This window comes from Tenrec ecaudatus, chromosome 10 (genome assembly GCF_050624435.1).
Source record: "Tenrec ecaudatus isolate mTenEca1 chromosome 10, mTenEca1.hap1, whole genome shotgun sequence".
NCBI lineage: Eukaryota > Metazoa > Chordata > Mammalia > Afrosoricida > Tenrecidae > Tenrec > Tenrec ecaudatus.
Genome location: NC_134539.1, coordinates 131,355,970 through 131,370,807, shown reverse-complemented (window position 1 = coordinate 131,370,807; position 14,838 = coordinate 131,355,970). Strand labels below are relative to the sequence as shown.

The window sequence follows — 14,838 nt, the reverse complement described above, 5'->3', positions numbered from 1 at the left end:
TCAGAGCAGGAGTGTGGGTCTGATCTGGCAGGTGGTGGGCGTGAAAGACGCGAGGCTGGGTGAGGAGGTGTGTGCCTGCCTGCGGCTGAAGAGTGGGGAGAAAGCCACTGCGGAAGAGATCAGGAACTTCTGCAAAGGGAAGGTGGGACCCTCTGCCTGCCCCCCACCCTCACACCCTGCCCACTGGTCTCAGATCTTCTTCCATCTCTCCTCCACACCCAAGCACAGTGAAGCAGGGCTTCTGCTCTCCCATCTCCAGTCCAACTCTCAATCCAGCCTAGCCCAGCCTCCTGCCCCGCCCCATGTCCGGGACCCTGCCTACCCTCATGGGTGCCCCCCCACCACCACTCTGTCTGCAGATCTCTCACTTCAAGATTCCCCGGTACATTGTGTTCGTCAATCAATACCCCCTCACCATCTCAGGAAAGGTGGGTGAGGCAGAGGAGACTGAGGGGAGGGGGGCCGGGGCCCCTGAACACAGAAGGCCAGCCAGGCCCATGACTCCCTCAGGGATGGGCAGGAACGGGTGGGGGTGACCAGCTCCTCCACCCATTCCCCTTTGCCCTGGACTTCCATGGCTTTAGCCCTAAAAGCCAGAGAAAGCCATCGGTCCAGGCTGACTGCGGGGCCCGGATTGAGCAGGTGGCTCTCACTCTGGCTCTAGCAGAGATATCCAGCCTGGCTCTCACTGCTCCCACTCTCCTCCAGATCCAGAAATTCAAACTCCGAGAGGAGATGGAGCGGCACCTGAAGTTGTAAAGGCTGGAAAGTGATGGTGGCGGGGCTCTGGGATCCCGCATAAAGGGCTTCTCTGTGGGCTTTGGCGGGTCTTGCTGGTGTGCTGGAAATGGGAAGAGAACGGAAGGGAAGCTGGCATCTCCAGACGACCTGTTCCTTGTCAGAGGCACCCCGGTGACAATGGTTAAGCCCTTGCCTGAGAACCCAAAGGTTGGCAGTTCAAAGCCATCCAGCGGCTCCGCAGGAAAGAGGCTGGCTGTCTTCATGAAGTTTACAGGCTAGAGAACTGCACATGGAGTTGGATGATCAGGACTGACTCCACGCCGCCTAATAACAATCTTCTTATCGCCCCTGCCCCCAATGTTTATTGGCATTTAATTCACAGATCATACACTTCAATCATTGAGCCACCTAGCACACTCAGTTGTAGAACACTTTCTCCGTTCTTGCACACGAATAACAATATTCTTGTCGATGAGGGCATTAGTCACTTGGATGTACCCATTGGTCCCAAGGGTTCCCGACTGACCACTAACCCAGAAGCTCGCAGCTATAAGAGGAAGGCCTGGCAAACTGACTCCAGAGACTCCAGCCAGGCAACCCTCTGTGGAAGCGGTCTGCTCTGTCATGACCGGGCTGCTCAGAATTCGACTCCTGGTAGTGAAATCTATTCTATTCTCTCGACTGTTACAAAGGTTGATTTAACAAAAACAAAAGTGAATGTTAAAGATGTATGTAGCCTTATTTTGTGCACGGCAGTAAAGCAGGCCCTTTGGTGAGAGGGCTCATGGAGGCATTCGATGCCTCTGCTGAACATACCCATTCCTTACACTCGTTCCCAGGCTTCTAACACAATATGATTTCCGCCTCTTGCCGCCAGTCCAGTGCCATCCTGTTGTCTACACATTCATCTCTCACAAGATTCATAAGGGTCAAATCCCCAGAGTATCCCTGGGAGACATGCCTGAATGTCTCCACCACTGAGGGTCTCCACACACATTTCCCACCCGGGTCGGGAAGCCTTGCTCATTGTGCCTTCTCAAAGGTCCAGCACCGCTTTGAAGCAGGACTCCACGCTGCCTTCATGAGCCGAGTTGGACTGCCTTGAGCCTACTCAGTTTAATCATCACTGTATCCCTTTGTGAGTCTCTGGTTGTCAAATAGTCAATGCACTCAGATGGTGACCAAACGCTAGCCAGAGGCGTCTTGGAAGAAAGACATGATGATCTATTTGTACCCACCCCCCCCCCAAAAAAAATCCCAGCCATTAAGACCCCTATGGAGCCCAGTTCCATTCTGGCACATGGGGTTGCTATGCACTGGCTGAGCAGCAACTGATTTGGGGCTCCCTTCCCTTTGAGATGTCCACCCAATGTTCAAAAAGGCTAAGCTATTCTCATTTAATTCTTTTTTTTTTTCATTAAAAAAAAGTTTTTTTAATGTTTTCTCATTTGAAAGAAGTTTACAAAGTCAAGCAAGGGTGCTGGCCATACAAAGGGGCAATACTCAAAGCAGGGCCACAATTCACACCTGTCAGGTTTAGGCTTAACCCCCCCCCCCCCAGTGATTTTCTTGGTAATTAAATTCAAAAAGCATTATCATTCTAATGACCAATTCAAACTCAAGGATCCTGGTTAAGACCACAATTAACAATCCACAAGTTAGTGACTCAGATGTTCTCATTTAATTCTTTCTCATATTGTTGGCAGGTAAGTTAGGCAAGAAGTATTTTTAAACTATGCAACAGCCTGAGAGATGCACATCCCACTTGAGAAATGCACATCCCACTTGACCTTCCTATTGAAAGTGTACCATGCAGCGGTTTTAGTATATTCACATTCTAATGCACAATCGTCTCTACATCAATTTTAGAACATTTTCAGTAACTTCAAAAGAAACCCTGTACCTGGCGCTTCCCTGATGGGCAGGTAGAGCAGGCTTTAGCTTGACCCCTCTGGTGGCTGGGTTGCTAACCACTAGGTGAACAGTTCAAACCCACCAGCTTCTTCCCCCAGGGGGAGAGACGGGGCAGTCTCCTATAAAGATGTATAGTGCCCTATAAGGTCCATATGAGTTGGCATCAACTTGATGGCAGTGGGGACAGCTTGAGTTCAGGAATGAAAACAGCTGAGTTCCACGAGGCACGTATGTGTTGAGTTTCCAGGTCAGAGATGAGGACTGCTCTCCTGCCTGCAGCCCTTACCTACTATCCTGTCTGCCCCCAGCACAGCAGACCTCTTTGTTGTGGTCAGGTGCCATCAGGTGGTTCAGACCTATAGCGACCCTGTGCACAACAGACCAGAACCTGCACTATCCTGACAATCGTTCCTAGGCCCGAACCCATGGCAGCTACTGTGCCAGTCCATCTCGTGGAGGGCCTTCCTTTTTGTCTCTGCCCCTCTGCTTCACGTTTAAGGAATGCCATGTATCCAGGGCACTCCGGGTGCCAGCCACTATGACAGATGCTTCAATATTACATTTTTCCCTTGGAATCTTTCCAACAGCCCTATAGACATTAGCCCCACGTCACAAATAAGGAAACCAGCCCAAGCTCCGTGACTTCCCCAAGGCCGTGCAGCTGAGATCAGAACCTAGCTGGCGGATGCTAACGGAATCCCATGGTCCATCGTGTCACTGCATCGGACAGCTCTTTGGGGATCAACTTTCCCAGCCTCCCGCTTGCACCTCTCACTCCCCTCCATCAGGCGCAGCCCCAGGCCAAACTCGTCCCCTAGCGGTATTGCTGCAAGCGCCCTCTTCCCTCCAACCTGCCCTGGGCTCTTAACACAGGGCACTCAGCTCCCACAAGGTGCGGGTTATTCACCCGCGTCTCCAGCTCTGCGTCGGGCATTTTGAAGGAACAGAGTTCCTGGATGGGCCGCAGAACTGGCTCGGGATAGGGTGCTAAAAGGCAGGGGAGTCCACCCACCGCAGGCCTGTGGGTTGGAGCGGGGAGGGGGAGGGGAGGAGGGGCCGGAGGTTGCGGCGGGGACGCCGGTGTCCACGAGGTGGCGCCGCATCCCGAGGCTTGGGCCTGTTCCGTCTTCCTGCCGCCAAGGGCGGAGCGCGCGCGGTCACGCCGTCCGGCCTCCTTCCGCGGTGCGGCCCAGCCCGGCGACACCCTCGTGCCCTGGGCGCGACTTGGACTCGACTTTTGCCCGGAGCACCAGGCCTCCCCACGCCGCACCCAAGGTCATGATGCTCCCCGGGGTCCGGGCGCGCGGCTGGGGGGCAGCGGCCAGAGCTGCCCCGAGGCGCCACCGAGCGGACGGAGCGGGCGAACGCCGGCGCCCCGTAGCCCCGGGCCAGCGCGCGGCGCTGTACGTGCACGTGAGTGTGGGGGCGGGGCTCAGGCCCGGCCGGCGCGCGGCGCTGTACGCGCACGTGAGCGTGGGGGCGGGGCTCAGGCCCGTCAAGCGCGCGGCGCTGTACGCGCACGTGAGCGTGGGGGCGGGGCTCAGCCCGGGCCGGCGCGCGGCGCTGTACGCGCACGTGGGCGTGGGGGCGGGGCTCAGCCCGGGTCAGCGCGCGGCGCTGTACGTGCACGTGAGTATGGGGGCGGAGTTTGGGGCGGGGCTTGCGGTTGCGGCGGCCCGGAAGCCAGGTGGCTGCGCATCGCGCCGTGAGCCCACGTGCCTGCAGAGCATTGGCATGGGCCCCGGCGCCCTGGCAACCTGGTGACCGGACCCGAAGCTGGCGTCGGAGCTCCTGCTGCTGGGTGTAAAATGGGGAGGGGCGTATCGCGCGAGTGGAAAGGCTGGGGGCGCCCCTCACCCTGCGCCTACACTGCCCCCAGTGGCCGTACTGCGAGAAGCGCTGCAGCTACTGCAACTTCAACAAGTACATCGCCCGCGGAGTGGAGGAGGCGGCGGTCAGGAGCTGTCTGGTGACCGAGGCTCAGACACTGCTGCGGATTAGCGGGGTGCGGCGGTAGGTGCTAGGAGCAGTGAGGCCTTGGGAAGTCTTTGGGGGTGGATAGCCCAGGTGTCATCTTCAACCTCTCCCCCCAGGGTGGAATCAGTGTTCTTCGGTGGGGGCACCCCCAGCCTGGCCAGTCCCCACACTGTGGGAGCGGTCCTCGAGGCCGTGGCACAGGCAGCCCACCTGCCTGCAGACACGGAGGTCACCTTGGAGGCTAACCCCACCTCGTCCCCAGGCTCCAGACTGGCAGCGTTTGGGACCGCAGGGGTCAACAGGCTGTCCATCGGCCTCCAGGTAGCCATCACCCACCCCGCCCCAGTGTACCCAGACCTCAGCCTGTCTTCCTCGGGTCACAGTTGCTGAGTTTCCACAGTGCTGTGTTGTTAGGCGCTGCTGAGGCCAAACCAGTTCATAACAAGCCTGTGTAAACTGGAGGGAAACTCTGCTCCACCCACGCCACCTTCCCATTTATCCCGAGCTCCTAGTGGCCACCACTGCCCGTCTGTGGAATCTTTTTCACCCAGCATGATGGCCTTCTCCGGAGGCTGGTCTCTCTGGATGAAATGTGCCCAGAGTCTTGCCGCCCTTGCTTCTAAGGAGCATTCCGACTGTCCTTCCATACTTGTTTTTTCAGGCCGTCCCTGGTACTTTCAGTAGCCTTCGATAGCACCATGATTCACACGCGTGAACCCACCCATTCATCTGCAGTCTTCCTTATTCACTGGCTTTCACACGCATGTGAGGCCACTGAAGATACCATGACCCCGGTCAGGCTCACCTTAGTCCTCCGAGTGCTCCAATAGTCTACAAAGGTCTTGTGCAGCGAGAATTAACTCGGTGCAGTAGATCATTTGATTTCTCCCTCCGAGAGGCTGCTGGGTCCCAACCACTGGCCTTTGGGTTAGCGACTGAGTGCTTTAACTGCTGCGTCACCAGCATCAGTAGGACCGTGCTAAATTCCAGCCCTGACTTTGCCAGTGGGCAGGTTGTGAGCCTCAGCCTCATCTGTCGAATGGGACGATATCCGGGATTATTCAGGACTAAATAAGTCGCTCGGCACATGGTGCCCCTTCATCCTGGCTACACCAGCCTGTCTGCTTGCCTCCCTGTCCCCCGCTCAGCCGCTTCTTTCCCCTGATTCTGAGTCTTCAGCCTGTTAAGCTGTCCCTGGCTTGCACCCAGCCTGCTCTCTGTCTCTCCCCAGTCCCTGGATGATGCCGAGCTCCGGCTGCTGGGGCGCACTCACACAGCCTGCGATGCTCTGCGGACCCTGGCGGAGGCCCGGCGCCTCTTCCCTGGGCGTGTCTCTGTGGACCTGATGCTGGGACTCCCAGTGCAGCGTGTGGGGCCATGGCTGGGACAGCTGCAGGAGCTGCTGCGCCACTGTGATGACCACATCTCCCTCTACCAGCTGACCCTGGAGCGGGGCACTGCACTCTTTGCCCAGGTGCAGCAGGGGGCCCTGCCCGCCCCTGACCCCGAGCTCGCTGCTGAGATGTACCACAAGGGACGCGTAATCCTTCGGGAAGCTGGCTTCCGCCAATATGAGGTCTCCAACTTCGCCCGCAATGTGGGTGCTGGACTGAGCTGTGTGGCTGGTGGGCTGTCTGCTAGCTCTTCGGGAATGGGAGAGGAGGATGGGCTACACTGACTGGCCCCTGCCTCCCGACAGGGGGCGCTCAGCACCCACAATTGGCAATACTGGCAGTGTGCTCAATACCTTGGCATCGGGCCTGGTGAGTCTACCCGCCTCCTCCCACCCCCACGAGGCAGTGGACCAACTAAAGGGTGACATGGAGAGATGTGTCATGGGCCTGTCACTTGCTGGCTGTGTGGTCTCGCACATACTTAATCTCCCCATGCCTCCATGTCCTCATGCCCAGTGTAGCAAGAAATAATACCTACCTCAGAGGATGGCACTTCATTACAATGCTGAACACGGAGCCTGGCACCGGGGGCTTGGGTCGTCCAAATGGCTAGGCCCCACCTGACTCCAGACGTGTCTCTTCTTTATGACATGTTTACCCTGTGGGTCCCTAGACCCCACTGAGCGCCTTGGGGGAAGTGCCCAGTGTGGGCTGCTATTAACAGTTGCTCCTGGTTGTCAGGGGCCCATGGGCGATTCCTGCCCCAGGGGGCCGGAGGCCACATCCGGGAGGCTCGGATCCAGACCCTGGAGCCCGACAACTGGATGAAGGAAGTCAAACTGTTTGGGCATGGCACCCGGAAGCGGGTCCCACTGGGTGAGCTGGAGCTGTGAGTATCTGAGGACAGCTTCCTCACCCAGGGTCCTCCACACTTCCAGGACCATCCCGTTTGTACATCCACCTTTGTTCCCCTTTGCTATGTGGCCCCAGAAGCTCCTCGTACCCACATCTGGTGCTGGACTGGAAGGGGGGAAGCCCAGGCGCTCCCAAAACCTTGCTGATTTTCCATCCAGGCTGGAGGAAGTGTTGGCCATGGGGCTCTGCACAGACGTGGGGCTCACCCACCAGGTAAGGGGGCGGGGCTCAGGCTCACCACCTTCTCCTCCTCAGTCTGGCACATTCCCTCCTTCCTCTCACCACCCCTGCCCCCCTCCCCCAACTCCCAGTCAGCTGGGGGCTGTCAGCCACAGGCCTGCGAGGGCATGGTGAGAAGCCAGGGCTAGCACTTCAGCGAGCCGGGTTCAAGGCCCAGCTGTGCTGCCCCACTGGGCAGGCACCTAGCCTCCTTTCCCCTCTTGGAGCTCCGTTTTCTCAGCTGTGTGAGGGAGATTGACAGCCGGTGCAGGCAGCACGGAAACTCATGTAGAAAGTGCAGAAACGTGGAGAGCTGGCTGGCAGGGGACAGTGGGGAAGAGTGGAGGAGACACCTTGGCTGGGAGCTGAGCGTGGACATGGAATGGGGGGACTTTGCCCCCCACTGCTGGCCCCATGGCTGGGAGGCCCGGTGGAGCAGTGCGTGAACCGCTGAGTTAGCTGCCAAGCTCCCCATGCTGGACTTGACTCTCCCACTCCTCCCACCGTACCCCTAGATGAGTTGTCAGGCCTCAGGTCCCTTGCCCCTCTGACGCTTCTTGTCTCCCCAGCACTGGCAGCAGTTTGAGGCCCAGCTGACTCTGTGGGATGTGTTTGGGACAAGCAAGGAGGTGCAGGAGATGCAAGAGCAGGGCTTCTTGCTGCTGGATCACAGGTGTGGGGGATGGGGATCTTAAGAGTCCCAGCTACAGGTGGAAACCAGAGGAAGGGAGGGGATATGGGGACAGCGGGGCTCTGGATGCCAGGGACTTGGCACTGCTGGAGGGGCAGGGACTGGAAGTGGTAAGGTACAGCGGTCACATTCAGGCCTCTTGAATTTCCAGGGGTCTCCGCTGCTCCTGGGATGGGCTGGCTGTGCTGGACTCCCTGTTGCTGACCCTCCTGCCTCGACTCCAAGAGGCCTGGCAGCTGAAAAGCTCCTCCCGTGTGCCGGGAAGTTGACACCACCCCCTGCCCCGTGTCTGTACCAAGCAGGGTCTAGAGGCCCTGGGGGTCTGTAGACCACTACACACATCTCCCCACCGCCAGCAGGTGCCACCTCTTCCTAGGTGATCTTGACCTGATCCTGGCATCCCCAGGCGGAGGGGACCAGTGAGATGCATGGAGCACATTTACGGTCTGCAGACTGGAGTCCACCCAGTATCTCAAGACTCAAGGCCAGGAGGCAGGTGCACCCCACAGCTGGGGTCAGCCTAGCCCCTGCCTAGCCTTCTGTGAGCCTTTTGTTGTTGTTGTTCTGAATAAAGGATAGTGTTTGGAAATCTTTCCATAAGGAATACCCTCTGGAGGGTCATGAGTCAAATCCCTTCTAGGTACCTCCTGCAGGAAGAGATTTAACACAGGAATGAGGTGGGAGTGGAGGCATGCGAAAGAAAAGCTATCCCCAGTGGTCAGGACGCAGAAAGTTGCAGGATTCTCATGCCAGCAACACTCAAGCCGGCGACCAGTGAGAAATGCGCAGAACATGCAGCAACAGCTCATGGTTGCTGTCTGCCAAAGGCCAAGAGTTGGCCAGTGGCTAGCATCGCATCCACAGACTCTAAAGCCGATCCTTCTTGGCAAGAGACTCTGGGAAATGTAGTTCTCTGACTTCTAGTCCCTGCAGTACACAAGAGCACAGAGAAGCATCTGCTGGCAATGCCACATGTGTCTCCAGCCCCGAAGCCTGCTGCCAAGAACCGTGGGGAAGATCAGAGCAAGCCTCACCCCCTCTCTTCTGGCAGCCAGGACCCCCACCGATCCTCCCAAGTCCCTGCCACCCTACTCTCTGCCCCCAGGCCACCCATTGAGCACAAGGAGGGGGGATTCAGGTGGACGCAGCAATCAACCCTCTGTCATTTGACCTGTCAAGTAGTGGCAAGGTGTTATTTATGTTTTTAATAAACCCAACTGCAGCCTGGATTGACTGGTCTGTCTTATCTGGGTGAAAAATGTTCAGGATGCAGTTGTTCGGTCAGACAGGTTACACAGTTCTTTCAGGGCTGCTAATAAATGCCCAAAGGGCATGCCACTCCACCATAAGCCCCCACCCAAAGGCATTCAAGCCCAGCTCCCCCAAGTAAGTGCCCACTCCACAAGCCGCCCTTGGCCCCAGAGTTTTACTCTGGGCTGGGCAGGCCACCACTCGGTCTCATGCCCTGGCTCCTGGTTCTGCTGCCGCTGCTCCAATACCACAGCTGCCGTCTAGGTCATGGAGGTGCCCTGTGCACAGATCTCGGGGGCCAGAGGCGGAGTTCCACTCCTAACTAGCTGGTTGTGAGTGTCCCACATCTGGCTTCTGAGAGGATGCAGTAGGGTGGCACTCAATAAGGAGTCCTGCTCAGCCTTCACGACTGAATCTTAGCAGTACCTCCCCGGCCCCTCTTCCCTATCAGGAAAAGGTCACTTGGTGGGAGTTGACTAGAAGAGCCGCATTAGGTAATCCATTGGTTTGCCTGTGCCATACCTTCTATTCTATTTGAACCCATTGTTGGGGCCACCATGTGAGTGTGTCTCATGAAGGGTGTGTGTGTGTGTGTGTGTGTGTGTGTGTTGGGGCCACCATGTGAGTCTGTCTCACGAAGGGTGTGTGTGTGTGTGTGTGTGTCTCATGAAGGGTGTGTGTGTGTGTGTGTGCATGCAGGGGGCTGGGGAAGGGTGCCTTCCCATTTTTCACTGACCCTCTCCCAAGCATAATGCCCTTCTCCAGAGACTGGGCCCCTGAGAACATGCCCGACGTATGTGAACCTTGCCTGCTTGCTTCTAGGGAGTGTCCTGGCTGTGCTTTTTCTGAGACTGATCTGATTGTTCTGGCAGCCCAGCCCTGGCGTGGATGCTGACTCAGCGACCCTCTCGGGAGGGCAGGACTGTCCCTGTGAGTTTCCAAGACTAACCGCAGGGGTTTCTACGGGAGTAGAAAGCTTGTCTTCCTCCCGAGGAGCGGCTGGTGGTTTCAAACTGCTGACCTTGCAGTTAGCCCCGTGCATAGCCACTACCCCGCCAGGCTGCCTGGTGTCTTCCGTCTTCACCACACCGTGCTTCAAAGGCATCCGCCTTCTGCTTCCCTCATCCATTATCCGCCTTTTCCAGGCTCATGAAATGATTGGAAGCACCAGGGCTTGGGTCGGTGCCCCTTAGTCCTCAAAGTCACGTCGTTGTTCCTAACACTCTCAAGAGATCTAATGCAGCAGGTTTCCCACGGCAACGCGTCCTTTTCTTGACTGCTGCTTCCAAGGCCACCTTTATGTTGCTCTCTCTGGTGTCTGCTGAGCTGTTTGAGAGACCACCAGCCCCTGGTTCTCTGTGCATTTGCTTGTTCTAGAGATTTCCTGTAAGTGGGATCACACAAGGCCGGTCCTGTTGTGTCTGGCTTATGTCTCTCACCATAATGTTCCCAAGGTTGATCTACGTGGTAAGGGCGAATACACTTAACCTGGGAATCATAGGCTGCGTGTGTGTGTGCGCGTGTGTGTGCGCGCCCGCAGGAGGGGCATTTTCCTGGGAAGAGGCTCCATCACTTGCGTTTGTTAGCGTGTCAGAAGGCATCACGGTGCCTAGATTCATGCGATGCTTACTGCCGCAATCCTTATTGCTGGGTGACCCCGCATGAGTCTTCTGCCCTGGGTGAGCACGTGCAATCCCCGTGTGCCGAGTGGGTGTGACTGGCAGTCCTTCTGTGACCCTGTGGTAACATGGTAAGCATTACTACCTCTCCTTTATTCGTGAAATATTTAGCAAACACTAACGGTTTGCCAAACCCTGCACTGGGCAGACAGACAGCAATGAAACCTGCCTCGGCCCTGCACTCAGTGCCGGGTCGATAGCTGGGTAGAGAGAGATCCCAGAGCTGGCAGTATAGGACTGTGGGCAGAAGCAGGAGCCTGGAGAGGATCGGGCCCTGGAGAGCTGGGCCAGGAGAGAGGGGGTGCAGTTGTCCGCATTATGCCCCCTACCCCTGGGGCATTAGCAGGGTGGCCTGTGCGACCCTGGGGCAGGCTTAGCCCAAGCCTTCCCCGATCTTGATATTCCAGAAGTGAGCACAAGCCGGGGCAGGTGTGCCAGCAGATAAGCCCAGGCCCACTCAAGTGTCGCCCCGCTGCCAGCCCTCATGCCACTTGAGCTCTCCGGTCTCCCTGCTGGGCATCTCACGAGGCCTCTGCAGAGGGGCTGGGCGGAAGCCAGGGCCAGTGGGGGTGGCACAGATCACCTTTGGTGACTCAGACTGGTCCCACCCTCACCAGGTGACTCAGAAGCTCCTAGAGGAAGAGTCTAGGAATCTCGTTTTTAAATGCTTCCCCCAATCAGTCCAGTTTGGGGAGCCCTGATTGCTGTCATCTTGTCCCACCTGCTTGCCAGCCTTTCCTCTGACTCCCCAGGGTCATGAAGGACAAGGGGACATGGCTCCTTCCAGTCACAACAGTGTGAATGGGTTAGGCTGTGTCTGATTGCCCAATAAGCAAAGCAAGTATGGGCTTACTTGTGCTTACCTATTAATCTGTAGCAAACACAGTCACCCGTATCTTGCCCTGGGCACCTTCATCTTCGTCCAAGGGATTATCTCTGTCCTGGGGCTCAGCTCTGGGGCTTGGTCCTTACTTCACTGTCCGCCATCACAGTGACACACCTGCACAGGGCCAACCATCTGCTGGCGGGGGATTTCTGTGTGATGAAGCTGGCTAACTTGATTGGTGTAAAGGTGATGTGGTGAACCTTTTCTGAAAATGTTTCCATGCACTGGACCGATGATTCCCATCGGTTTAGGATAGAACCAAGAAGAGGAATTGCTGACTCTGAGACTGAGGACTGCCCTTTGTGTGGCCACCCTGTGCCACGCGGCCCTCGGGGAACTTGCCCAGCCTTGACCCCTGCCAGCCCGCCAGCACTCATCCATACCAAGCACGATCCATTTTCCCAGGAGGCTCCGATCAGAGCGCAGGGCCTTTTGTTTTTTAATATGCATCTTGCTCCAGTTGTTTGTTGAGACTGCTCGTGTCCACAACAGAACCTCACCGACTCAGTCGTTGCTGCACAATCAGTGGAGTGACTAGGACTGTGTTCTCCGCTTTGTGGGATTCTTCTTCCCGCCCTCCATTTCGAAGGGCTTCCCCTGCGGTCCCTCACACTCCCTGGCCCCGTTCCCCCAGTGCTCCAAGGCCTTGTTGCGAAAGGTGTGGGTTTAAAACATGGGGGATGCTTTTACCTTAGGACGACCTCAGAGCAGTCCTGCTGCGTGGGGAGCCAGCCTCCGTGATCCAGAAAATCTGGATTCTGTGAGAGTTTGGAATTCTGTTCTGTGTTTTCTGTCAATCAAGGGCATTCCTGATCCTGTCTGCCTCCGTAATAAACAGACTCACTGCCCAGTGTGTGCGGACTCGTGGCAGCCCTACAGGACGGGGTAGGACAGCCCCTGGGGGTTTCGGTTACTCATGTCCCTCTGGCGGACTGCTGACTTGCAGAGTGCGGCCCCCTGCGGAACCCCTGCGCTGCTACCAAAGTCGCCCTGAATTGGAGCCCACGCACCACCTCCGGCAAGTCCTTGGGTCCAGCAGCTCACTCTGCGCCCCAGAGCAAGCCCTGGGGTGGCCCCGCAGGAGCAGTTTGCAGTACATTTCACGTCATTTGTGACTTTCTCTTGCCCCATGTCCCTTCTTCTCTCTCTTCCTCTCTTTTCCTCCTTCTCTACCGACCTGATTTTTAAAGCAGGAAAAAAAAATCCCCCAAGCAGCTCTATTGATAAACATTAAACAGCATTTTAAATGAAAGAGCGGGGGAGCGGAGGAAACGCCCACAAAAAGTGTCTCCCCATCCCTCCCCCCAAACGAAGCTGCTGTCCCTTTATGGTTCTCCTGCAATTGCAGGTCAGGGTCTTGCTCTGCTGGAATTGGGTGCACATCTGATTTTACATCCTACTGCAGTTCTTTCCCTCTCAGACCAGGCTCGAGCTTGTGATTGTGTGGTTGCTGATGGTGTGCACGACCATCATCTCGCTCATTATGGCTGCCCCATGTTCCACTGAGCGGATAATTTAATCCTCATCACCCTCGTGGAAATCACTTGCGTGGTTCTCATTTGCACCTCTGTTATAAATAGTGCTGCCAGGTGTGTCTTTATGGCTCCCAATTTTCCCTCCATTTGAATGATTTCCTGGGGCAGTTCCCAGGAGCAGGCCTGCTGCGTGAAATTGGGGTGTGCACAGTCACATTGCTCTCCGAAGGGTTCTTCCGCTACCTTTTGGACACTGTTCGCCACAAATACAGAGCCATCCCGGCCCTTCTTCAGCTGCCCAGAAACGAGGACGACTGATGTTCCGATAGCCAGGCCCGCTCGAGTCTGGGAGTGCGTAAACAGGCATATGGCGGTAGAACTAAAAGCAATGTTCCACAAAAGGGCTCAGCCGCCCGTGCCAATTTCTCAATATGCTTTGTTTATTTATTTTTCTAATTCAACAGCATGTCCTGGTCTTCCTAATTGGGTCTGCCACGCTAGTGCCAGCACGATAGCATGAAATAGTACAGTAATCACTGTAAGCCAGGCACCCTGCCAAGCATTTTACTGGCTTTAGCTCATTTACTCTCCCCAGCAAATCCATGAGATAAATTCTGTAATTATCGTGCCCATTTTACAGATGAGAAAACAGACTCAGGAGTTAATTGATGGCCCAAGCTCATATAGCTAGTGAGGAGGGTGGGGGCTGGCACTGCAGTGCCCAAATAGGTAATGCATGGGTACACACATACACACACACCCCACAGCATCTCTCTCTCACTGCCGTTGAATGGTGCCGACTCATAGTGACCTCCTAGGACAGGATATAGCAGCACTTGTGAGATTCTGAGACTGTCGCTCTTTCTCCCAGGAGGCAGCTGGTGGTTTCAAGCTTCCAGCCTTGCAGATAGCAGCCCAATTCTTACCCACAACCCACCAGGGCCCCACACCATAGAACAGAAAGTGAAAATTCCCCATCACACTTCCACAGAGGTTTGACGTACGTCTCAGGTAAGTTTGGGGTCAACTATATATATATAGCATTGACTGAAACAAGGTCGGGGTTTATTTTTCTTTCATGTAAAAGAGATGCAGACCTAGCGCTCTAGGGCCAGTCTGGTGGGCACACCATCACACGGGCTCAGAGCCTTACCCTGCCATCGCTAGTGCACAGCTCCCATCCTGAGGGGCTGCCTGCCCAAGATCTAGCATGGCCCCTGGGGAAAGGTGAGGTGGGGCAACTGCGCTGCTTCTGGCTGAGTTATCCCCTCTAAAGAGCGCCCCCCCGCAGTCCCCGGCCCGTGACTTGACATCCGCTCACTTCTAAGTCGCTGTGAGGGACGTTCAGAAGCATAGTTTTTAAATTGAGCACCTTGCTGCTTTTTCTTCGTAAAAAAAGGGAGGGAATACCGAATCATATTCTACAAATGTAGTCAGGACATACTGCCCCTTGGGCCCCAGTTCACACACGCATAGGTTTGTTCCGTGCAAAGCATGTTTCAACATGCCTCGGCGATCAGTGGATGGCGGCAGACGAGGTCTTTTGGTAAAACATTGGTCTCAGTCTTATTAGGAGCCCTGGTGATGTAGTGGTTAGGTGTCGGGCTCCGATTGGCCTGGTGGCAGTTTGAAACCACCAGCAGCTCTGCAGGAGACAGCCTTTGTGGCAGGGAGTGGGCCTTTGAGTCTCGTGAGG

The 14,838-nt window shown here is 56.2% G+C and overlaps 2 protein-coding genes across 2 annotated transcripts in view; both read left to right on the top strand.

Moving 5' to 3' along the window:
• The window catches only part of ACSF2 (acyl-CoA synthetase family member 2), a 29,506-nt gene extending 27,368 nt beyond the window's left edge, over positions 1-2,138 (top strand). Inside the window, exons 14-16 of the mRNA XM_075561627.1 lie at positions 32-142; positions 360-428; positions 709-2,138. Coding sequence (XP_075417742.1) covers positions 32-142; positions 360-428; positions 709-759 — 231 coding nt within the window. The 3' untranslated portion in view covers positions 760-2,138. The remainder of the gene's footprint in view (positions 1-31; positions 143-359; positions 429-708) is intronic.
• Positions 2,139-3,768: 1,630 nt separating this feature from the next.
• RSAD1 (radical S-adenosyl methionine domain containing 1) lies at positions 3,769-8,440 on the top strand. Its single transcript, XM_075561626.1, has 9 exons — positions 3,769-4,068; positions 4,535-4,668; positions 4,749-4,953; positions 5,864-6,229; positions 6,332-6,395; positions 6,768-6,915; positions 7,100-7,154; positions 7,730-7,833; positions 8,003-8,440. The coding sequence occupies exons 1-9, from the start codon at positions 3,934-3,936 to the stop codon at positions 8,118-8,120; spliced, it is 1,329 nt and encodes a 442-aa protein (XP_075417741.1). The 5' UTR covers positions 3,769-3,933; the 3' UTR covers positions 8,121-8,440.
• The last annotated feature ends 6,398 nt before the right edge of the window (positions 8,441-14,838 follow it).